At 33.0% G+C, this 24080-nt stretch overlaps 1 protein-coding gene across 2 annotated transcripts in view; it reads left to right on the forward strand.

Annotated features, from left to right (window-relative positions):
- The first annotated feature begins 3875 nt into the window (after nucleotides 1-3875).
- Nucleotides 3876-24080, forward strand: part of LOC124364721 (mRNA (2'-O-methyladenosine-N(6)-)-methyltransferase) — a 38927-nt gene continuing 18722 nt past the window's right edge. Inside the window, exons 1-5 of one of the 2 annotated variants that reach the window (XM_046820414.1) lie at nucleotides 3876-3986; nucleotides 18233-18439; nucleotides 20075-20251; nucleotides 22256-22386; nucleotides 22775-22929. In XM_046820414.1, the coding sequence (XP_046676370.1) occupies nucleotides 18239-18439; nucleotides 20075-20251; nucleotides 22256-22386; nucleotides 22775-22929 (664 nt within the window). In that variant the 5' untranslated portion in view covers nucleotides 3876-3986; nucleotides 18233-18238. The remainder of the gene's footprint in view (nucleotides 3987-18232; nucleotides 18440-20074; nucleotides 20252-22255; nucleotides 22387-22774; nucleotides 22930-24080) is intronic. The other variant, XM_046820415.1, reaches the window with a different exon arrangement.

Below are 24080 nucleotides of genomic sequence, written 5' to 3' on the forward strand. Positions count from 1 at the left end.
TTGCTGTATTACAGACAACTGCTGGAAGTAACAATCTTTCGGAGCTTTGTCACTAAACCGTTGTGTCAAAACTTCTTTAAATCCCGCATAAGTACTCAACCGGCCTTGATCCTCCGATCGAATAAAACTCAAGGCGGTTCCAGCCAATCTCAATTTAGCAACCCTTAATTTTTCGTCGTTTCCCCAATGACTTAATTCACCGACATTGTCGATACTCTCAAAGAAGTGGAGAACAGCCTCCGGCTTTCCTCCATCAAAGGGAGTGATCGAGCCTACCATGTCGAACGTAGGTCGTTCTGTATGACCTCGCAAAGTTTCCTCCAACATGGTGTTCAGGTGGTCACTTCGATCCAACCTAGCATGACCAAGAGTCTCCAACCGTTCAGTTACCGCATCAATGGCTTCCTGGAGGTCCATTTCTTGCCCTCCAATACTAACGCGACCAGCCATTGTCAATCAGTTCAGGCACACTTACTTCCAAAAAAGTGGACAAGTCCCAACTTAGTTTTCCAAAAATAATTTTAAAAGATTTTTCTCAATTAAATTTTCAATTAAATAATTATGTGCTCTCTCCCGTTTGTGAAAAGTAATTAAAATCAAGAAATAATTTTAATGTATCGACTTGCAATCAATCAATCAACTTTCAATTCAGCTCTAATCAATCCACTTTTTGTCTAAGTCCTGAACACTAATCAAATACGAAGTTACACCACGATTTATTCTAAGTCAAGACAACCTGCTATGTCTGAGCAAAGAATAATTCCAATATTTCAATATTTACTTTTCCTTCAAATTACCCAAAAATATTTAAAATACCTTTTAACTATCACTCAATTCATCATACAATTCATCACGAATGTCGAAACCTATTCCACAAAATTTAATCTTCTTTCTTCGTGCCTGTAAATAAACTTAGCAAACTAACTCAATCAGGGTTTGCTGGTTCCACCACGGACGAGAGGAAGAATTTAAAACATAATAAAAAAAAATCAAAAGTCAAAACTTTAAAGTTAATCAAAAGTTTAAAGTTTAATTACAATTTAACTATCATCAGATGAACAAGTTCCCAAAGTTTCAACAAAATATAACCAAGTCCAACTTTAATTTTTCAAAAATATTTAAATTTATAATTTATTTCACTTTCCTTTAATGACTACTACCCCTTATCTTCCTTCTCTCACAACGTGGTTAGCCTCCTGCCCTGTACCGGTACCTTTGAGTTAGCCTAACCAAGTCAGAAAGGTTAGGTTATCAACTAATTTGTATAATTAAGTTAGTTTTAGAAGCAGTTAATTTAGGTTAATCAGGTTTTAACTACCAGTTAAATCAGTACATTAAAACCTTAGAGTGTACGTTTATTTTTGATCAATATTAGGTATAAGAATTGAATTACTGAGGGACTAGTCCAATCAAAACAAAGTACTACCGAATAACTACTCAATTATTCACAACTACCGAAATAACGATTGTCGAGATTCAAGTAATCGACAACCGAATGCCTAACAAAGAATATAACTAGTTAGTAATGTCGAATGGAATTGTGGGAGCTTACAACAAGTATGGCGGACTATTAGCGTCTATTGTTCTCAGCCAACATGGCGTCTCTATTACAAGTATTACTTTAAAATTCAATAAAAATTATAAAAATTAATCAAAAAAAGTTTTCAATTTGTTTTAAATTTAAAGCATTAAATTACCTTTGACTTAGTCACCTCGTGATTTCAACAATTTCAAATATTACGTTTTATAAACAGTTTCTAGGCTAGCATTATTCTACGGGCAGAATAAAAATTACTTACCCATCATCCTTGTCCCGGCTTCTTTCACCAACTTTTCGATTTCTTCAACGAAACAAAGAAACGCTAATTTATTTTTAGAAAGACTAACCAAATGACAGAACTATACTAACCGCAGAACTATACCCCACACCTGACACCATATATGTGGCGTGACGACCACACGTAATTTAATTTAAAAAGTTCTCGGGTTCTAATTCGGACACGGTGATGGAAACTAGCCCAGGTTGCTGTAATAAAAATTCTCTCCTCGGTTGGCCAAATAAAACAATTAGTTTATTGCGAAAACAATTTGAATTTTATTGCATAATTTAGAATCAGTTGAACAATTACAAATTTAGAACGGGGGAGAGAGCGAGAGAGCGATTTCACGCGAGCTTGACGCGTTCAAAACCCTGGCACGACTGCGACTCAGAACAACGAACTCCAGGGAGCAGCGTTGTTCCAGACGCTACCTCAGCAAATTCCTGCCTGTTTACCACCCAGTAACTGCGCAGCTGCTCTGGGTATGGAAAATTACCAGGCTTACTGCTGACAGACTTGGACTTACAATTCATGTGCTGAATTAAAATATATATCTTCTCCACCTGCACTGCTTAACCTAATAAGTCTGGCTGCATATATTCATTACTCGTTACTACAATTAAATGTTATGCTGAATAAAAATAAAATATATTACTGATGATTTAATATTTTAAACTGGCTGATTAAGACCGCATACGATGTTACCGGTCTGGTCTTAGAACTATATGCTGGGGTCGTCACAGACGAGTGAAGACGTATTGTGACCTGTATTCCGTAGTTTAGTTTTAATGATTAGTGTTTTGTATAGTTTTGTATTAAGTGCATGTCTATAGAGTTAGTGAAGTTGACAAACAACATGTAGGTTGTGATTCCTGACTTAGGCGTGCCACAACGCTTTAGTAAGATTTGTTTATTTTAACCTAGTTTGTAATTATGTATTAGGTTAGTTCTTTACCTGAAGAAGATAAATAAATAAGTATAGGTGATCAAAGTAAACTAAACAATTTTTGAGGACAATTTTTCAAACAATACCAAACATAATAAGGAATATTTATGAAATGGGTGGAAATTCACATATTTTAATAATGATATAAAATACAATGAGTGAAATTGAAACATTACTATATATTCATAAGGTTACTTTCAAACAGTAAAATAGATATGTTAAAAGGAATTCCGTTATTTAAATACTAAAGCTTTACTACTCAATTAATTGCTACTGTTGATCCCAAATTAAAAGTTAGTTTAAAATTAACGTAATATTTTCATTACGAGCAAGAGCCTTAAAGTATAGATGTACGAAAATATAATTTGGTAAAGTTCATTAGTTAAGTCTATCCACATTAACAGTTATACATGAATAGTTGTTAACGTATAAATTAATAATTATTTGAATATATAAATAAAAAAAATTGTGGAAAATATTGTGGTTGCTTGAAATCCAGAGCGGAACTGGAACATTTACTAGCCTAGTTGTTCCGCTTAACAGAGCCGCAACCATTTTGGAGCATCTAGTAAAACATTCCTACAGAACATGGAGTTCCGAGTTTAACAAATTACGGTTTCGGAACGTTCCGTTGGAACTGTTCCAGTTCTTTAGGCACATTTATATTTCAGTTCACAACAATGTTGAAAAACATTTTTTCTATAAAGGAGTTAAATTTTAGACAATATGACCATTCTGTTTTGCTTTCACTGATGACTCTTATGTTTATTTAAAACTAAGATGGAAGAAGATAATCATAATAACGTTTTATGGTATCGTGGTGCGGTCCTTCAGAAGAGTTTTACAAACAATTCCGGCATTGATTTAAGCTTTACAAACCTCAAGAAAATTTAAGATATATATACAATATTGTATATCATACTTTAAGGTCTAACATTAAATAAAGTCACGTATTTTAGACCTTTTTATATCTTTAGATGTGTTTGATGTCATTACACAATTGTATGTAGTTATAGTACCATTGTGCCAAAAGAAATAAAATTATTATGGCTGAAGTCACGTGATCCAACATTTCCTTTTGTTGTTCATCTTGTAAATCCAGTTATGTGAGCGAAAATGGCGTCGTCAGTAGTAGCTTTACGTTTGGGCGGTTCGGAAATTCATGAATGAAATCGTAATCGCGCTCTTTTTAGAGTTGTTTACAACGTAATACTTTCTCGGTAAGTATTTATAATTGTTTTATATTACATTTTTTACTTTTTGCCCGTTGAAATATACACATTTCGTGCTTATTTAGAGTAGGCAAATGTTAGGCCTAATTTGTCAATAGAACAGCAGTCAACTAATGTTTTTGTCCCATATACAACATGGATCTTATAATTATATATTTATACTAAGTATTTTGTAATATCTATCCTATTATAACTAAGTAAATCATGCCAACTTAGATATTCATAGTTGATGTAATCCTACTTACCCCTAGGTCTACTAAGGAATTTTATGTATCTAGTGATACTGGCCTAGGCTTGAATGGAGAAAACAAACTACTCAATTTTTTAAATTGAACATATTTTTTATTTTAGCTTTGATCTAATATCTTTATAAGTAAATACTTAATATATGTGGGTGGACTTTAATAAAGTGGCCTACATTCTGTATTCGATTGATATCCAAAGATTCTATATATAACCAAACCTGGATATATATAATAACCTTACAAGAATTATAGTACATTAACAACAATAATCACACACTATGATAACAAAATCAATTAAACAATTGCATTATAAATAACAAAACCAACTGTAACCTAGACTTAGGCCTACATGTCAGTAGGGATGTACGAAAAGAACTGGAACATTTCCAACGGAACGGACCTAGAACAGTTCACTTCTTTGGAACTCCATGTTCCGTTGGAACAGGTTACATGCCTAGAAGATCTGGGCGTTCTGGCTCTGTTAAACTTGGAACTCCATGTTCCGTAGGAATGGTTTACTAGATGTGCCAAAATGGACTAGACTGGTATATGTTCCAGTTCCGCTCTGGATTCCAGCCAACCACAATATATTCCACAATATTTTTTATTTATATGTTCAAATAATTATTAATTTATAACGTTAACAACTAATAATGCATGTATAACTAGTAGTAGTGTGGATTGACTTAACCAATGAACTTTACCAAATTACATTTTTGCACAGCTATAGTTTAAGGCAGGTAGACTTTAATAAGCAGCCTACACTCGTTATTCAATCGCTATTATCGAATGGTTCAATTATTTTTATCCGAATGATCATTCGATATTACAATTTATTTAACTTATCATATGATTTAAACTTGAGTAATTTTAATGTAAGCATTAAACAACAAGAAGTAGCTAATATTTTGAGACTTTTATATTTATAAGACTAATATTTTGAGGGTAGGGTACGATAAGCGGACCCGGTTTTTTATATCAAAATTGGCAAACGATATTACTTAATCATAACCATCGATATAACCAATCGATACTAATTAATTATTTTGAACAATTAACTTAAATAATCTATATTAACAGCTGTAAACACTTTCAAATAATACAAGTAAGGTAATATTTCAAATTTCACATAGGCTAAGTAACATTGTTTATTAAAAAATTGCTGTCAATCTTAGGAAGCTTCACGAAATTGCTTTAAAAGACGATAAAACGTGTTTTTTATGGATTCAACCTGTTGGGTTAGTACCTAAGAATCCATTATGATGTGATATTTGTGGAAAGGAAACAAACGTAACTGTGAGAGGAGCAAACATGGTCGTCTTCAGATGCAAAAAAGAAGGTAATGATGGACACAATTTTATTAAAAACGCACTGAATAATAGTTTTTTTGAAGGGTCAAAGTTTGGACTGCGCAATATTGTACTTCTTTTCCAGAAATCAGACAAATTACAATTTTTTAATTTTTGAGTGTAGTTTGGATTTACACAGTCCATCAAGAAGTATGATATCTGACTGGCTGTCGTTTTTCAGGGAAGTGTGTTTTGTTTGGATTGATGTTCAGTTTAATAGGGAAGAAAAGCTTGGAGGTCCTGGAGTGGTGGTGGAAATTGATGAGTGTAAAATTGGAAAACGTAAAAATAACAAAGGGAGGTTGGTAGAAGGAACCTGGATTCTATGTTTAATAGAAACTATACCGGAAGGACAAAAACGTGGGGGTAGGTATAAGATAGAGATTTGTCCTGAAAACAAACTAGATGCTAAAACTCTCATTCCTCTCGTACTAAAACACGTACAGCCTGGAACAACCATAGTCACAGATATGTGGAAAGCTTATTTTGGATTAAGTGATTGTGGTTTTGTCCATTTTACTGTCAACCATAGTGAAAACTAAACCCAGCAACTGGTTCCAACACTCAGACAGTTAAAAGCTCGTGGAGAGCCGTAAAACGCAATCTAAGAAGTGGTATTCCAGCCGACCTTCTCGCAGATCACCTCTGTGAATATTTATATAGAAGAGAGGTACGATTTTCTGAAGAGGACGCGTTCAATCATTTCTTAAAAGCAATAAAAAATTGCTACCCAGGCAAAAACATGTAGATAGTTCGACAAGTTTCCGTTTTCTATTCTAATTATTATATGTTCTAATTTATTTTTCTATTCCCAATGTTTGTTATCATTTCTTAATTATTTATGAGTTTTGCTGTTTGATTGTTCTCGTTCTGATTCATTTAGTTAAAGTTATGAGTTTTCCCTGATTTTGTTTATGTTAATTTAGGCTATTATTTGTTACATTATTAAAATTCATATTTTAATTTAAAACATATGATTGTTATTGGGGACTATAGATACTTTTAAATCGATTGATAGTCTATGATTCGATATGCGAATATTAGGTATCGATGATTATACTCTTCGATATAAGAAACCGGGTTCTCTTATCGTACCCTACCCAAATTGTGATGAATATGAGGAAAATATCTAAGATATTTCTCAAAAGTAACAAAATTTGCTTAAGAAGTTTCAACATGTGGGATTGGCCCCTGGTAACACATTTCACAAAAGCTTATAATTATTGTAAGGTTTCTTTGATATCTAAGTCCGGACCATAGTTGATTTTGTTGTTTTGTTATATGCAGTACGTTATTCTAAAATATGTGAATTTTAATCCATTTCATAAATATTTCTTATTGTGTTTGGTGTTGTTTGAAAAAATTGTCTTTAATAGCATTGTTTAATTTACTTTGATCACCTATATTGACAATATGATTAAGTGGATTTAGAATTTAAATTGATATTTGCAAATACAGTAGAACCCCTCATATCCGGCCACCACGGGACCGAGCCCCTGGCCGGATAATGATTCGGCCGGATAAACCAACCTACAGTACACAGCACTTGACGAAACAAAACAATTGTACTGTACTGTACTAACCGAACTGGAAATAATCAACGAACTGTTTACAGGTTAAACCTATTAGCTCAACTGAGGACAACACAGGAAAATGTAAACAAATAGATACACCAAAATAACGCAAGAGTCGTGGGAGACTAGTGCGTGCAACTGCGCGTCTGCAAGCCGTGGTAAATAAATTTCGATATTGGCTTCCGAGAAGTGGCCGGATAAACCGAGGTGCGGTAAAACCGAGGCCGGATATGAGGGGTTCTACTGTATAAGCATTCACAAAGTTTAATTTTTATTAATTTAACTGTACATCTTTGTGTTTAAAATTCAAATATCGGAACGTAGTATTATTGCATTGTCAGAACGGAACACATGAAACCAGAACTAGTTCTGTGCCTGGACCGTCCCGGTTGGAACAGTTCCAGTTCCGGAATGACATGTCAGAGATACTTTACAATACTTACAGCTTGCCCGGATAGCAGTGAGCAACTGCTATTTTTTAAATGGAGGAAAGGATTCTCCCCAGGCAGAAACACTTCTCTGCGGTAAAAAAATCACAATGATGGTCTACCAATATTGTGCTCCCGTATAACCACTTGTCAAGAACTTTCAATCTCATATTATTGGTGGGTAGAGTACGATAAGTAAACCCAGTTTTTTATATTGATTAGTATAATCATCGATACTTAATATTTATTTGTCAAATACGCGTACATAACTTATATGCTATCAACATATATATAGCCATAATCACAATCATATTTTAAATTAAAATAACTAATATAATGGACGTATTGATAAGCTTATAAATAATAAATGAGCTCTAACAATCATGCAAACTATTAGAACTGGAAATAGGAAAACTTTATTTATAAATAATAATGAAATGATAACAACTGCATTTATAACAGGAAATACGAAATATGCGTAACTATTTATATGTTTTCTCCTGTGTAGCAATGATTTTAAACCATTTTCGAGAAGTTGTTAAAACATCTACTCTAGAAAACCGTTTCTCTTCTGCTCAAACACAGAGATGATCTGGTCAGCTGTATACCACTTTTTAAACTCCGTCCACAAGTTTTCAACTGTCTGTTATTATCTATAAAAAAAAATACGTTTACTATATGAAAGTGTTTATAGTTGATACAAGTTAGTTATTGTTCAAAAATCAGTATCAGTTTATCTCTATCAAAAGTTATAATTAAGTAATATCGTTTGTCAATATGGATATAAAAAACCGGGTCCGCTTCTCGTACCCTACCCTTATCAGCATTTTTGGAATTCTCCAAAAATTAGTCATAACTTTTTGTTTTGTTTTTTTAACATTAAATATTGTTATAATTGATAATTTGAGGTATATTTGAAGTTACATAACTTTTAATATCTAATTAGGCCTATTCATTTTATAAAAACAATTGAAACATTTAGTAAAAACAACCGAATAACGATTGTAGGCTAATTAATAAATTCCACCCATATGTTTGTAAGAGGTAAAAGTTTTTATTTTAAAATGAAATGAATATAAAAATACAGCAATACAATTATTTTTACCTCAACTATACTTAGTACAAAGTACTTAAAAAGAGGTGACTATAATTAATTGTAATTAACTGTAATGTTAGAATGTTTTTGTATGTGATAGATTAAGTTAGGTATTTCTAATCAGTAATTTGGCCACCTACTATATCCTACTCCAGCCAAGTTACTCATGACATATCATGTTTACAATTTTAAAATATGTTTATGATAGTACATATGACTTAGGTTAACTATTACATTAATTAATCAATCAGTGTTTTGTCAATTATATCAATGGGTGTAATTACACAATATCGTTTATTAATATTGATATAAAAACCAGGTCCACTTATCTTACTCCCCCGTCTCCAGATTTCTATATAGTGAGGCAGTTAGGACAGGTTATTGAACAAATCTCATTTATGCCTAATAAAAAAACTATAATAACAAAACAAACATCTTGAAACCATTGAAAACAGTTCATCATCTTCAATGCTATTTTGTTTAGTTTATAAAGTTGCTTAACTATAATTTTTATTTATGTGAAGTCGCTTAAAAAAAAAAACTAAACAAATATTGTATCAAACTGAAAATGTGTATACAATTTGTACTGGTGGCGAGAGAAAAGAAGAGACCTGGCCCGTGCTGGCAAACAGCTGTGTACTAGTGTGTTGCCACGCGATACTTTCAGGCGCTTCGCCCCACAGCCAACCCTGCGAATTGTTTATCATAGCAATGGAACAGTGAAACAATAATGGAATTACGAAACAAGGCGCGGCAACATACTAGTAGTAGCGCCTGCAAATTTCAGATAGGCCAGAATCCAGGTCTCTTCTTTTCTCTCGCGAACAATACAGATGATGTTATTGTTTACATTAACTAACCACAATCAGTTGTTTATTTCTACAGGAGTAATTGAGCAATATCATTTGGTAATATCAATATACAGGGTGTCCAAAAAGTCCCGGGTCGGTTAAATATTTTTCTAAATACTTAAAATAGTGCTACAAAACCTTACACAAAGTTACTGGACATAAAAATCTATTTTATCACATATTCAGTGATCCGCTACTTCCTCAGGGGGGGCGGCCCACTAGGAGTCAGAAGAAAATCTTAAATGTAAGCATAGGTTGATATGTATATCAAATAAAAGGTCTTTATTATTAGAGTACAGAGCCGCAAACCCGACCTCAAACGGATAACCGAGTCAAATATTACAGCCATTCAAAGATGTGTATTTTTATACATAAACCTAAGTTGCAAACTCTAGCCATCTTTGACTTCTGTCATTTTTGACTCGGTTATCCGTTTGAGGTCAATTTTACGGCTCTGTACTATACTAATAAAGACCTTTTATTTGATATACATATCAACCTATGCTTACATTTAAGATTTTCTTCTGACTCCTAGCGGGCCGCCCCCCTGAGGAAGTAGCGGATCACTGAATATGTGATAAAATAGATTTTTATGTCCAGTAACTTTGTGTAAGGTTTTGTAGCACTATTTTAAATATTTTGAAAAATATTTAACCGACCCGGGACTTTTTGGACACCCTGTATAAAAATGGGTCCGCTTATCATAGTCCACCTGAAATATAACTTACATTACTACTACAATAATTTTAAACCAAACTTAGAACATGTATTTAGACTTACTCAACGAGATAAATCTCATAGCCTATCTATTTACAGTTTTAATGTAGAGATACACATACAGTTTTCTTGTTTTATCATAATATAAATGTACGCATCTTTATAGGCCTAGTTAGCTTATCTAGCAATCAAAACAACTTTTCTTGGACTACAGATCCATATCGACCCAACAAATTAATTGAATGTAATATTGAAGTAAAACTATTCACTAAAATATTTGACCCCCATTACTTTTTATAGTACTAGATGTATAGTTTATGGTTTTTCATCATCTGCCATTAAATAGCAATATTAAAAAAGTTTAATGAACAAAACTAACAAACGACATATCAAAATGAATTAAACCGTTATAAATTCCTATTGTTTTCCAGAGTAAATTTTCTTCACTGTTTTAGGGGGGGAATGGATAGGCTACTTGCCACATAATTTTACTTTGGTCCTGTTGAGTTATTCAGCTAGGTATTGTGCTAAATCAAATACTATCCCTTGTATTGAGTGATTTGTTTTCTTACATTAATTAAATAGTTCACAAATATCAATAGTTAACAAAGTTATTACTTTAACAGCCATTTTCGTTAGTTATATTTTAGAAACAAATAGAATGTAAACAAATATTAAATCTTAGTTAAGTTTTAGTATTACTTAGTATTATTTGTAATTATTTTATTTTCGTTAGTCTACTTGATTATTTTGGTGGTCCGATTTGAAATTACAGTCTTTTCTTGTTAAAGTTCAATAGCCTACTATTTGCTTGTGCATTTATTTTATTATTTTATATTTATAATCAATAGTCTTGTCTCTTTTGGAAGAGTAGCAACATATAACTTATTCAAATGAAATTAAACAAAAAAATTTGTTCTTTTAGAAATGTTTACACCTTTATTGTGAAGGAAACGGGATTTTTCCAGACATTTGCCATCATTCAGTGATACAAAAATCAGTAACACTACGTTTCGAGATCTGCAATCTGATCTCTTCTTCAGGTGAATAACTAACCTAAAACATAATATAATCTAGCTTTAAAAAATAAACAATTCATACTAGAGTGTTGTAACACGCATAAATCTGGAATCACAACCACCATGTTGTGTGTCAAACTCACTGACTCTCAAACATTCACTTAATAAAAACAAAACACATCACTAATTATTAAAACTAAACTACAGAATACAGGTCACAATAGGTCTGCGTTCGCTGACCAACCACCATGACTGACCAGAAACCAATAGTAAATGGCAATCACCACAACAGAAACAAGATGGCAGGGGAAAATAGGAGGGTGGGAGTGGGCCTTTTAATTATTGGTTAATTACAAATAGGCCTATCTAATCTGTTTGATACTTTTGGTTTTCTTTTTAGTTAATTTTTCAGAATTGGCAACCAAAGTGGCCTGATTTCGACTGATTGGTTGGTATACCAATTAATTTCCTTTGAAAAAAAAAATAGTTTCTGCAATGTATTCTATTTATTTCATTACAATTTATATCAGGTCTTCAGACCAACAATGAATGAGGTTCAATTTTCAACTTTTCTGTTAGCCTCTTTCTCATGTTTTCTTTGTATTCTTTTATCCTTATGTTTAATGGTCGTTTTGTATTTTTTTATACAAGACTGTCTAAGAGTATTGTGTGTTTTTAATGTGGGTCTAATCTTATACTTTCTACCTACTCTTCTGATTTTTTCAAGATAATCCAAATGCATGAAGGATTGACATAAACACAAATTTATCACTATTCTGATTTACTGACTCAGGAATTCAATTCTTTACTGACACATTTGATTTGAATAATTTTACAAAAAATATACGAATATTGTGTTTTGTCAAGTAACATAATGGAGTGAAGTATAATAAATGAAGGAAAAGCAAGAACAAGATACCTTAACTTTCTAAGTAAAAATTGAAAGGAAGTCAAAAATTAAACTCGAGGAACTCCTTAAGAGAATAAGACACTGAACTCTAGGTTTTCAGCGATCTCTTAAACCCAGAAAATGAGGTTTCTGCTCTTATTCGTTCCGGTAACTTATTGAACAGTCGAATACCAAAGTAAAACAGACTCTTCTCAAACTTTGCCGTTCTGTGCTGTGGAAAGCATAGTTTTGTTTTTGTATTAAAATCAGAAACCAAAGCAATGGGACGATAATTATTAATGTCCTCCTGCTAACCTTTCTTATGTAATGGTTTAATTATTGCATACTTTAGTTTGTCCGGCAAAATTCCACATTCTATGGACTGATTAATTAACAGAGTGAGAGGTGCAGCAAATCCCAAGACACAGAATCTCAGGTTTTTTGGAGGTAAACCATCCCAACCAAAAGACAATTTATTATTCAATTATAGAATTACTTTTGATACCTCGTCCTCAGTTGCTGGAGCCAAAAACACAGACGAAACTACAGGAGGTCAAAAATGACGAATTTTTGCCAAAGGTTCAGTTTAAAAGAAGCTGTTGAAATGCTCCACCAGGAAATTTTTGTCTGTTACATGTTTTTCTGCAACATTTAGGAAGGTTATATATATTTTCTCTAAATTTCTGCTGATTTCTCTACGCACGATACTCCATGTTGTTTTGATTTTGTTGTTCGATTTTTGTATATCTTTATCGTAGCAAGTCTTTTTAGCTAGTTTTATTAACTTCTGTAAAGTTTTGTTGTATATATTACAATATGCACTAAGGTTCGGATTTTTTAAATTTTTTAATAGAAAACTCAGCTCCCTTTTTCTGTTTAAAGACACTTTCAGCCCATTAGTGAGCCATGGTTTTTTTTCTTTTGGTGTTTTTTTTATTTCAAGATAACTTTTGGAAAAGATTCCTCAAACAAAAGAATTACTGTGTCCAAAAAGTTTTGAAATTTTGTATTGACATCTGAACCAGGGAAATTTATCTCATGCAAAACTATTTTGGAAAGGCTTTGTTTTAATTGAATTGAGTTATTCCTACTAAAATGCCTAGCTAGAACAGCCATTGCCGTGTCCTGAACTTCAGAGTTTATAGAAAGTCGAGTTATCTGAGCATTATGATCTGAAAGACCAAGTTCAATTACTTGGGCTGTGGTTTCCCAGTCATTTGTTATAATGTAATCAGTAGCAGTTTTTGATTCAGGACTGATTCTTCTGGTTCTTTTACACTTGTTTATTACTGATTAAAGGTATCCATTGTGTCTAAAATTCGATTCAATTTTATTAAATGCCTCTTTTAATCCATCTTTATCTCGGCATAAGCTATTTCTTTCAAAAAACAGTAATCAAAAAGTACATCTGCAGCTCCTATATACACACATCCAAAAAACGAAACTTGTTTTGGACTTCCACTTCCATTGTGAGGCGGATGGACAGAGAAATTCTATTAATGTGATTCAAAATTCATTCAATTCAGTGTCTCCATAAAGAAAAACAACAAAGGCATAATTTCCATACCTCCACCAAATCTTTGGTTCGAACTGAGCTAATGCCAAGGCTCATATTCCTCCATAAATATATTGGCAAAAATAAGAGATAGTGGATAACCCATGACCATCCCCTCATCTTGGCAATAAATTTAACCATGGAACTCAAAATAATTGCATTGAGTGCATAGTTCTAACAGTTCTATAATTACTGGCACAGGAAGTTTAGTTCTTTCCTGTAATGTTTGGTCTTTGAGACATGATTCAGTGATTTTGAGAGTTTTGAAACTGGTACATTTGTGAATGGGCTTTTAACGTCAAAACTTACTAGTTTTTCAGTTTCGGTCAACTTCAGGGACTTCTATATAAAATCTCAAGAATTTTTTTATAAAAGAGTCAGTTTTTCCTACCAATGGCCAAATACACACGATGATAAACAATCGTTTAAAAGAGAACTCAATAGTTATGTGAAATCATAAAAGAATAACATGCGATTTAATTATATGAACATTACTATGTTGTGGGTAACAAATCGAGACGTCAGAACCAGAGGGTTCCATCTGCAATTTTTTGATTTTTTCATTTTATTGTATTAATGTGTACATTATTAAGCCTTTTTTGTACTAATATATAAACACAATCTTTGTGTAATTATGAACAGTTAATATTTTACAAGCAGGGAAATTTAGTTCCATCTGCATAAGTTGGCAAAACTTGAGAACCAGACAGTTCTATCTGCATCAGCTGGGAATAGTATTGTTTCACTGCTGGTAAGGTTATGTTGTCGTGTTAATGTGTTAAAAGTAATTTCATTGTGTGTTTGTAAAAATATTAAAATGGATGGTGATATCATAAATAAATGGATTGATGACAGTTTAAATGATAGTTTGTCAATAGAAAACATCAATAGTGATGATGAATATATACCTTCACCTGACGACAGTAACAGCGAAGAGGATTGTATTCTTTCACCAAACCCAAAAACGACGAAAGACTTTGTAAAAGGTATGAATATATATATTTGTTTATTTTAGATTTGTTTTAGATTATATCTGTGGTCATTTTTAATATCAAATATAGGTAGCTTTGCAGTAATTGACTATTTTTGACGGATTTTATAGTCAACCCTTGCAAAATCGCTTTAAAAATCTATGACATTCGGGCGCATTTCAACTGCCAGTTAGTGGGTTCTAACTGTTATATTTTAACAATGATTTGACGGTTATAAACAAAAGTTAGTCATCATAAAATATTCATGTTACTTAACTTGAAGTTTTAACCATGGCGTAGGCCTAGTATGTCTCCATCTTGCAGAGAATAACTAAAACTACTGTAAACTTATTATGTAAACATGATGTTTTTATGCTTTGGCCTTTTAAAAAAGCTTTATCGTTGACTTTTGGCTTTATGTTTCTAACATCGTTTGTTTATTTTTCAGGTTGTTTGATGCAGACGACACGGATAAAACTTCCAGTGAAGCCCAAACGAACAATACCGATCCAGCTCTGGAAAATGAAGGAAGCTATAGTTCTGTTTGTGATGTTAGCCCAACAGTGAACCAAAGTGGAAAAATAAAATCGATCTCTAGTTCCTTACAGTGAAACAGAATCAGAAAAAAGACTCCACTTCTGATGAACTAACGCCGATGAAGGAAAAGAAAAAAACTAGAAAAAGACAGCGGAATCCGAAGAATTGGAAGAAAAATGTTAGGAAGGAGAGGCGACAAACGGGTAGATCATACACCAGCTCATGTGGTAAGATTGTTCTCAAAAGAACCTTCAACACTTAGACTGCAAATGTAAATTTAAATGTAGTAATAAAGTAAGCAAAGATGAGCGTGAAGCTGTTATGCTGAGTATTATAAAATAGACCAAAATGAAAAATATCATTTCATACTAAGAAATACAGAGTGCAAAATGTCAGTAAGAACAAAGGTGAAAAAATAATCCCCAGAAAAAGAATTCCTTTTCATATTTTTTACATATAAACAACGAAAAGATTAGAGTTTGTAAACAGTTTTTTTCTCCAAAACTATTTTTAGTGAGTCAGAAGACCATTTACAATGTTCACAATAATAAGGACAAATCAAGTGAAGTACCGAAATCGGACGAAAGAGGAAAAAAAAACTAAAGACAGGACGCAAAAAGCTGATAAAGATATTCTTAGGAAACATATTGAATCTTTTGCAAAAGTCGAGTCCATTACTGCAGGGCAAAAACAGCAAAAGAATATCTTAGCCCTGACTTAAATATCAGTAGAATGTTTGACATGTACCTTGAACATTGCAAGGAACTTAAGGTGAAACCTCTATCCATATCAATGTATATAGATCTATTTTCAATAATGAATATAATTTGGATTTTTTGCTACCCAAGTCCGACAGATGTGACTTGTGCGAAGAATACTCTATGTCCCTAAAAAGAAAATCGAATGACAGAAGAGCTTGCTGCCAAATATGATGATCATATGTTCAATAAAACATTTATGAGAAATGAAAGAAAAAAAGACCGAGAGAGTAATGAAGTCGTTGTATGTTTTGACTTACAAAATGTTATAGCGCTACCTAGGGCTAAACGTAAGCTGTTTTTTTTACAAAAGAAAGTTGAACGTATACAACTTAACTGCACCATTGCTCAAAAGACAAAAAAGGCTATTGCGCATTTTGGCATGAAGCGCTTTGTGGTCGTTCTGGGAATGATATTGCCAGTGCAGTGGTAAAATAATGGAAAAAATAAGTTCAGCGTTTTCCAGATGTTAAAGATTATATTTTGTGGAGTGACAGTTGTGTTCCCCAAAACAGAAACTCTGTCATTTCATATGCCATTTCTTTATTTATGGCAAAAAATAAACACATTGAACGAGTAACAATGAAATATTCTACTCCAGGCCATTCATGCATACAGGAAGTAGATAATGTGCATTCCAACATTGAAAAGGCACTCAAAGTAACTGAGGTTTGGTCCCCTGTTTCTCTTTTAAGAGTAATCATCGCATCTAATAAAAAGTCACCTTATTCAGTAATCCAAATGTTGGACAAATGACTTCTTCGACTTCCAAGCACAAAGCAAGAACCTTGCGTATCAAGATTGCCCTTATACTAAAGTGTGCCAAACTTCAATTTTGCCAATCTAATTTTACTATCAGTAAAGTTTAAAACCAGCCATGATCCTTTGGAACCTTGGAACTGCATTAAACTTGGTGAAAAAAAATAAGTCGAACAGATCTACAGGACGAGCAACAACTACTCCTGCCGAGAATTCTCTGGGGAGCAAACGTTAGTGCGAGACAGGAAGAAATTACCTTCAGACAAGATTAAAGACATAAAATCTATGATGAAATGGATGCCTACAGTTGATGTAGACTATTTAAATACAGTTTTGAATTAAAGGACCTTTTGGACTTTAAATATTGATTTGTACTCAGGGACAAAAGGTTCCATCTGCACGTTTTGTTTTGTTTTAAAAATGCCTAAAAAATTGTATTTTACTAATTTTCAATAAACTGGGGTTTTTGTAAACACTAAACAAACTGTTGATTATTTATAACCTAGAATTTCTTTCAGTACAATATAAAGTTGCCCTGCAGAAGGTCTTAAACTTTAAAACGCTCTACTGTAAAATTTGTTAAAATGCAGATAGAACCCTCTGGTTCTGACGTCTCGAAATCTTAAGTCATGTGGAATCTGATTGCCATATATTTTTGTGCTACATAGTGATACTTCCTTTTTTTTATTGTCCTTTCAGTTAACATAAATTTTACAGAATAACATAATTGTTCTAATTTATTCTATATAAAGGCATATACTATAGACATTTATTTTTTATTGTCCCATAACAAAAAATTCTGTAATACATTTGCTCTTGTTGTTTGAGATAAAACTTATACTGAATTCAGCACTACACAGTTCACCTATTTCCTTTTTTCTGAAAATTGCTGTTGAATCTTAGATGGTTTTGGCCTATTTTACTTTGTCTATATTTAGTATTTAACTTCACTAGAGAAAAGAATGATGGGTTATAGTTTTAGTTATCAAAACACCTGTTATCTTAATTAACATATTTACATTAACTGGAGTTGGTAAAACTCGACATTGGTATATAATATACTCAATTATATAAAAAACTTATAATATACTAATGTAGTAACAGTGTGAGTTAAAAATATGGATACACTCTGTTTAGTATTTGATGGATAAAAAGGGAGGGATGGAACTCAGGACTCCTTTCTAGGAAATAGAATTGACCGTTTTTGTTGCCGTTACAACTTTACCATTTCCCCGAAATGAAATTTTTTAGGGGTGGGGGCGGCTAAAGATTTTTGTTTAACTCAATATTTTATTTACATTTGTAAATACCCATTAAGTGACACCTCATTGGAAAGGTTTTGATAAAAGAAAAACAGTGGAAACTAGAGAAAAACAGAGTGTATCAACTTTTAACTCACACTGTACAACCAAAGCCTATCGCATATAGTATTTACAATTTGCCTTCGTTGACTATTGGACTAGGCCATTTATGGTTGATGTGGCAGGTGACTATGATGATGAATGACATGGGCAAGCAGGAGCTGGCAAGTCCGAGCACGTCAGGGTGGGACTCGGTCAGCATGACAATGCCGCAGGTGACCCTGCCGCATGACACCATGCCGATCCTGGTCCCCACCCCTATCAAGATGGTCCCTCAGATGAGCATGGAGCATCCTGTCATGCCAGTGCCCCTCATGCCCCCAACACCCCATGTAAGTGGTAGTGGTTGTTCCTTCCTTTACTAACTTGTAACCGATTCTGATTGCAGACTGTGTACTGATATCACAAATCAAAGGATTGTAGATAAGCATTTGTAGCTCGTTTTAGTTAAATCCGCTGGACTGAGTTTTGGATGTTAATGTACACGCTAATTATGTTATCTTTTTTTTTAAACCTGCAAGTTTTGTAATTGCCTAGGCTAATACATTACTTTAAAAAAATTACCATAGTAATTTTAATTTTTGGAGAGTTTTTTATTTTAATTCCTTAAAGAAAAATTTATTATTGCCTAAGAGTCTTTCCAATACAGTAAAGTCATGATAAGCTGACCACCATCGTAATCCAACGACCACCAGCTTTCTGCTAATGTTAGATTTTCACATCATAGTCCAGAAACCAAGAGCTAATTTGCATTGTACGAGCATAAAACCTGGTTTATCTGGAAATCCTAAAAACCAAATCAATCATTAGCTTAGTTTTGGTAAAAGTCGAAATGGGAGCAAGGGTTAAAACATGAATCGTATTTTTCTTAGCCTGAAATACTAAAAACCATACATCAGACATGTAAATAAATGTTAAACCAGTAAAACCTAACCATATACAGACCCTAAAGTGGCAACTGTTTATCTAGTTATCTGACAGTGATATAACTATTATTTATGTGCCATCTGCCAAATTTGAGTATGTTAAGCTATGAAGAATATTATCTGAAAAAATATTATCATTCCATATGTTTAACCCTTATGATGGGAGTGTTACCATTTGGCCTTCACCAAAAATAGCGTGACTGACGGTCAATTTCTATCTTTTCAAAAAATTCAACTATCGGTTTCATTAAAATCCAGGTTGTGTTCCATGTAAAGTACAAAATGGCTGTCTGTATCTGAAATATCTAGACAAGCCACCTAAAGCACTGACAAATTTTTATGATTTTATCCTGTTTATTGAACATTTGTTTGGTGTATGTAAACAAAATAAAACATATTGTTCAAAACAATTTAACCTTTTTCATCAGACGATTATGCATTTTATGTTGACAAAACAATTTAAAATAAACAACAATAGTGAAAATACTGTGTACACATTTACTCCAAAAGAATTTTATCTTTTTGTTTCTCGAAAAATGAGAATCTTATTTATAATATACAACAATAACCTGTATTTTTTGTAGAATATGAAAATAAGAAAACTATTTTAACATTTTGTAATTGCTTTGGAACATTATACAATGGTACAATTTATAAACAACACAATACATCAAATAAAAATTATATAATCGGCCTTACTCCATAAAAAAGGTAAGTTGCTTTTTGGTAAATATTAACTCTTATTCAATTCTTTGTTATTCATGAAAAAATACCACCAGTTTAATTTTTTAATGGTTCATAAATTAGTTTTCAAAAATCTGAAGTACAATTTAGATATATATTAGATTGATTAATACACAATAAAGTCTTTTAAGTAATTTTTTTTAAATAAATAATGTTGTAAACCAGTATATAGTGTTTTAGAATTAAAATGTCTTCTTATTTGAAATATTATTAATTTTCTATTTTAACATTTATTGGTCTTGCAATTGTATCATAGTACTGAACTGTCTAATGATGGGTGTAACCCTTCTGTTATAGTTGCATACCTTTGTTAATCAGGGAGTGCCTGTGCCTGGTCCCTTTATGGAGGATTTGCCTCCAGAACTGGTTCAGCAGGGCTGGAAAAAACTTTGGAGCAAACGAGAAAACCGTCCATATTTCTGGAACAAATTGACAGGAATCTCCTTGTGGGAAATGCCAAACAATAAACCACAGGTAATTCCAATTTTTAAATTGGTTTGGATATATGAAGCAATAAATTACAAGTAATTCCAGTTTTTAAATCAATTGGGAGATATTGACCAATAAATGAAAGGTAATTCTAGCTTTTAAATCGGTTGGGAGCTATCAAGCAATAAAAGAGTGATAACTCCAGTTTCAACTCTTAAACTGGCAATCGACATTATAATGTCCATCTTAATCGATTCCATAGTGGTGGTCAACATTTTAATTTTATAATAAGAGTAAAGAAAGTGCAAATTATTATTTCACCTCATAAGTGTATTAGTTGTCTTTATACTATCACATCATACAAGAATTTAGTGATAGGTTTACCATACTTTACAATATGTAACAGATTTTTTTCAAATGGAATTGTTAAAATTAGGGGAAATAAGACTTTTTTCTGCGGCAAAGCAGCCACTTTTCCGTTTCAAACTATCCAAACATTGTTGCTGACATGAACACTGACATTGACGCTATTGCAACGTGGGCCTTCAAACACGGATTGAAACTTAACGAAAGTAAGAATTAAACTATTCTTATTGGAACTTCCAGACTTTTGAGCAGTATCGACTTGAACAACTCTCCTACACTCATATTGAACGGTCGCCCTCTTTCATACAGTGACAAGGACAAAAATCTTGGACTGACTATTACAAAAACTCTTAGTTGGGCTGATAATGTTACTGAGACTTGTAGCAGGGTATTTGCTGGTATTCATAGTCTTAAGCAATTTGCCATTTATTTACCCTTGAATTTGAAAGTAATGATGGTGAAGACTCTGATTTTCTGCCATTTTAATTACTGTAGCAAAGTTATAAATGACATGACGGTTGAGCTTTCGGACAGATTACAATGTGCTCAAAATTATTGTGTTCGCTTTATCTTCAACCTTAGATGATATGACCACATAACACCCTTCATCAATCAGTTACATCTGTTAAAGTTGAATCTACTCCGTCACTTCCACATTCTTAGCATGTTACATTCTATTTTGTTTAACGATTATTCCCCTTCTTATCTGTCTGAACGCTTTTCTTTCATTTCTGAAACAAGCAATTGGAATACTCGACGTGGAGCCTCTCTGTTATCTATTCCTGTTCATAGATCCTCTATTTACAGTAAATCATTCTCAGTCTCTGCTTGACGACTCTGGAATAATCTCCCGGATCATATCAGAGGTATTCGTAGTCGGGAACGGTTTCGGGGGTGCTTAGGGACAATCTGTTTCAGGCCTCGTCAAGTTGACGATATCGTGGCATAGAGTATGGGACGATGGCTTTGTATGAATGGTGATGGGTAGTGTCTGTTAATTTCCTTGTAAGATTTATTCTGTTTATTTATTTTTAGTTTCATAGAGAACCTTCATTTCATTTTATTACTTTATATAAATATAGATTATAATTTTTGAATGTAAAATAGTAATGTAAACTGTATTGTGGCTCTTGTTTTACAGTAATAGCATAGTTTATTAATTTATGGTAGATGTAAGAGAGGACTTAATAGTCCTAACCTCGCCAATTGAGTATGTTTCACGTTGTATTCAATGAAGACATTTTTCATTTCATTTCAAAGCGGCTGAGTTAATTCAGTGCAGTAGTGCAAAAAATGTTCTGTAGTAACTCAACTAAGATAGAGTTAATATAGGTCCATGTTAGGGTAGAGACAAATTTTTAAATAGCTTCAATTTTCTGGGCTAGCAATTGTTCAGAAGATAGTAAAAGATATATCTATGAACTAACATTCTGAACTCCGAACTGAGATTACAACAACTTTTCCCAGTTTATTGAGTATCCTGTATTAATTTGTAAATATTTTATTATTTAGTGCGCTCAATTAAATTGTTGGCATAGAAAGAACCCCCTTTAAAAAAAGTAGCAATTATAGATATGGGGTCTGTGTTAGCGATCCAGAAATGATATACAGTCTGTACTTATTTTGGATTCAATTGTTATTCTTGGTACAACTCTACTGTAAACTTAAATTTTGTTGTTTCAGTTTGATCCTATAACAGACCCGTTGGGAATAAGTGGACCAGGTACACCAATCAATGGCCCCCCAATGCCTGTGAAACGGAGAGCTTCAGAGGAAGTAGGAGGTAGTCCTGTTGCCAAGAAGTTTATTCTTGCGTAAGTATATTTAATATACTGTATACTGGTTGGTATACTTATTTATAAATATAAGTCCAGCAGTGGTGAGGCGTGCGGTCATCCATAGATTCGCCAATGACTAGTCAAAATTTGTAAGAAAAGGCAAATCGCCCATACTTAGACTAAAAGAAGGTGTGAAACAGCATTAACTGTAGATAAATGTAGCAAGTTGCTTCTTTGACATTATTATAACAATAGACTTTCTATCATTGCATGTGATTCAGTGTAATAATTCCCCGCACCCAGCCCCTCCACGGTCGAGGCCCACCCTGACATAGAGGCCTTCCACTACTCTCTCACGGCCAGCCTGCACAACTGCTACCAGATCCTGTGGCACTCCAGAGAATAATGTAGAATGATTGTACAGGGGACCATGGGACTTGGAGGTGTCAACCAATGTGATACTGTATGAGCGTCCACCCACCGTCATCCCTCACCCCCACCCTGAGATAGAGGCCTTCCGCTGCTCTCTCACGGCCAAACTGCGCAACTGCTACCAGGAACTGTGTCACTCCAGAGAATGTGAGAGAATTGATTAGTAATTCTATGAAAATAATTTCCTGAAACATTAATATCACTGTGTTTTTGGCCCTTGATACTACAATTCTGTAGAATACTCTCTAGGCCTTTGCTGTACTTTTAAATTGATAATGTTTGCTACAGAGCTTTTTATATCCATACTTCAATCACATTTTCCATTAATTTATACTATTAATAAAATAATGTATGATCATAAGGATAGGTTTTTTAACTTTTCAATTATTCTAAGGCTTATGATATGTACAATATTCTCTTTACATACATTATCCATCACATTGGTTACGTAATCACAGTATTAATCACCCTGCACGAAACAGAACTACATTTTTGTCTACCTACTAGTATTTCAAGATGCTACCAAACCAAATAGAGAGATATATCAATCTTATAATAAAAATCACAGTTGGGATTTTGCGTTGGGAAATTCTGTTCAATATAATACTCGACAAATTTATTTTCACAAAAGTATATATGGTGAAATAACGACAAACATGAACAATTACACTATTTGTTATGAATTGCTTGTTTTTAGCATTATTTGGATAGTTATGTAAATAATTAGCTTTGGAGATTGTTGCTGTGACAGAACAATTCTGTACATTTAAATATTGTTTTTTTGCCATTTAACACATTCACGGCAATGGCTTATTTCTTGACTTTTATTTGCCGTAATATTTTTCAATAATAATGGCAAATAGGTATTGTAATTTTGTTTTTGTTAAACGTTTAAGAATAATGAGAAATCAATGTAGGTTTTACAACTTTGCAAGAAAAAATTATTTCAATTTGTTTTTTTTTCCAATGTTTTTCCATGTACCTCAAGGGGTATGTTAAAAATTAAGTAATCGTGCGTCGGACGGAGAACACAATAATCTTAAGGTATTTGTTTAAACATGGGATCACATTTAACAAACCACAAAGACAGGAACACAATAATGAAATGCATAGCAATGTGTACCCCATGGGGCACACGACGCGCTTTACAAAAGCCTTCATGTATGAAAGATCGCATGTACCTGATGGAGTACACGTCGTAGTGAACGTGTTAAATTCCTTACCTTGTCTGCTTTCTTTGTCTTATTAATTAAATAAGACAATAAATTATTGTAGTTGTAACGTTAGATTACTACAAT

This window comes from Homalodisca vitripennis, chromosome 6 (genome assembly GCF_021130785.1).
Source record: "Homalodisca vitripennis isolate AUS2020 chromosome 6, UT_GWSS_2.1, whole genome shotgun sequence".
NCBI classification, from domain to species: Eukaryota; Metazoa; Arthropoda; class Insecta; order Hemiptera; family Cicadellidae; genus Homalodisca; species Homalodisca vitripennis.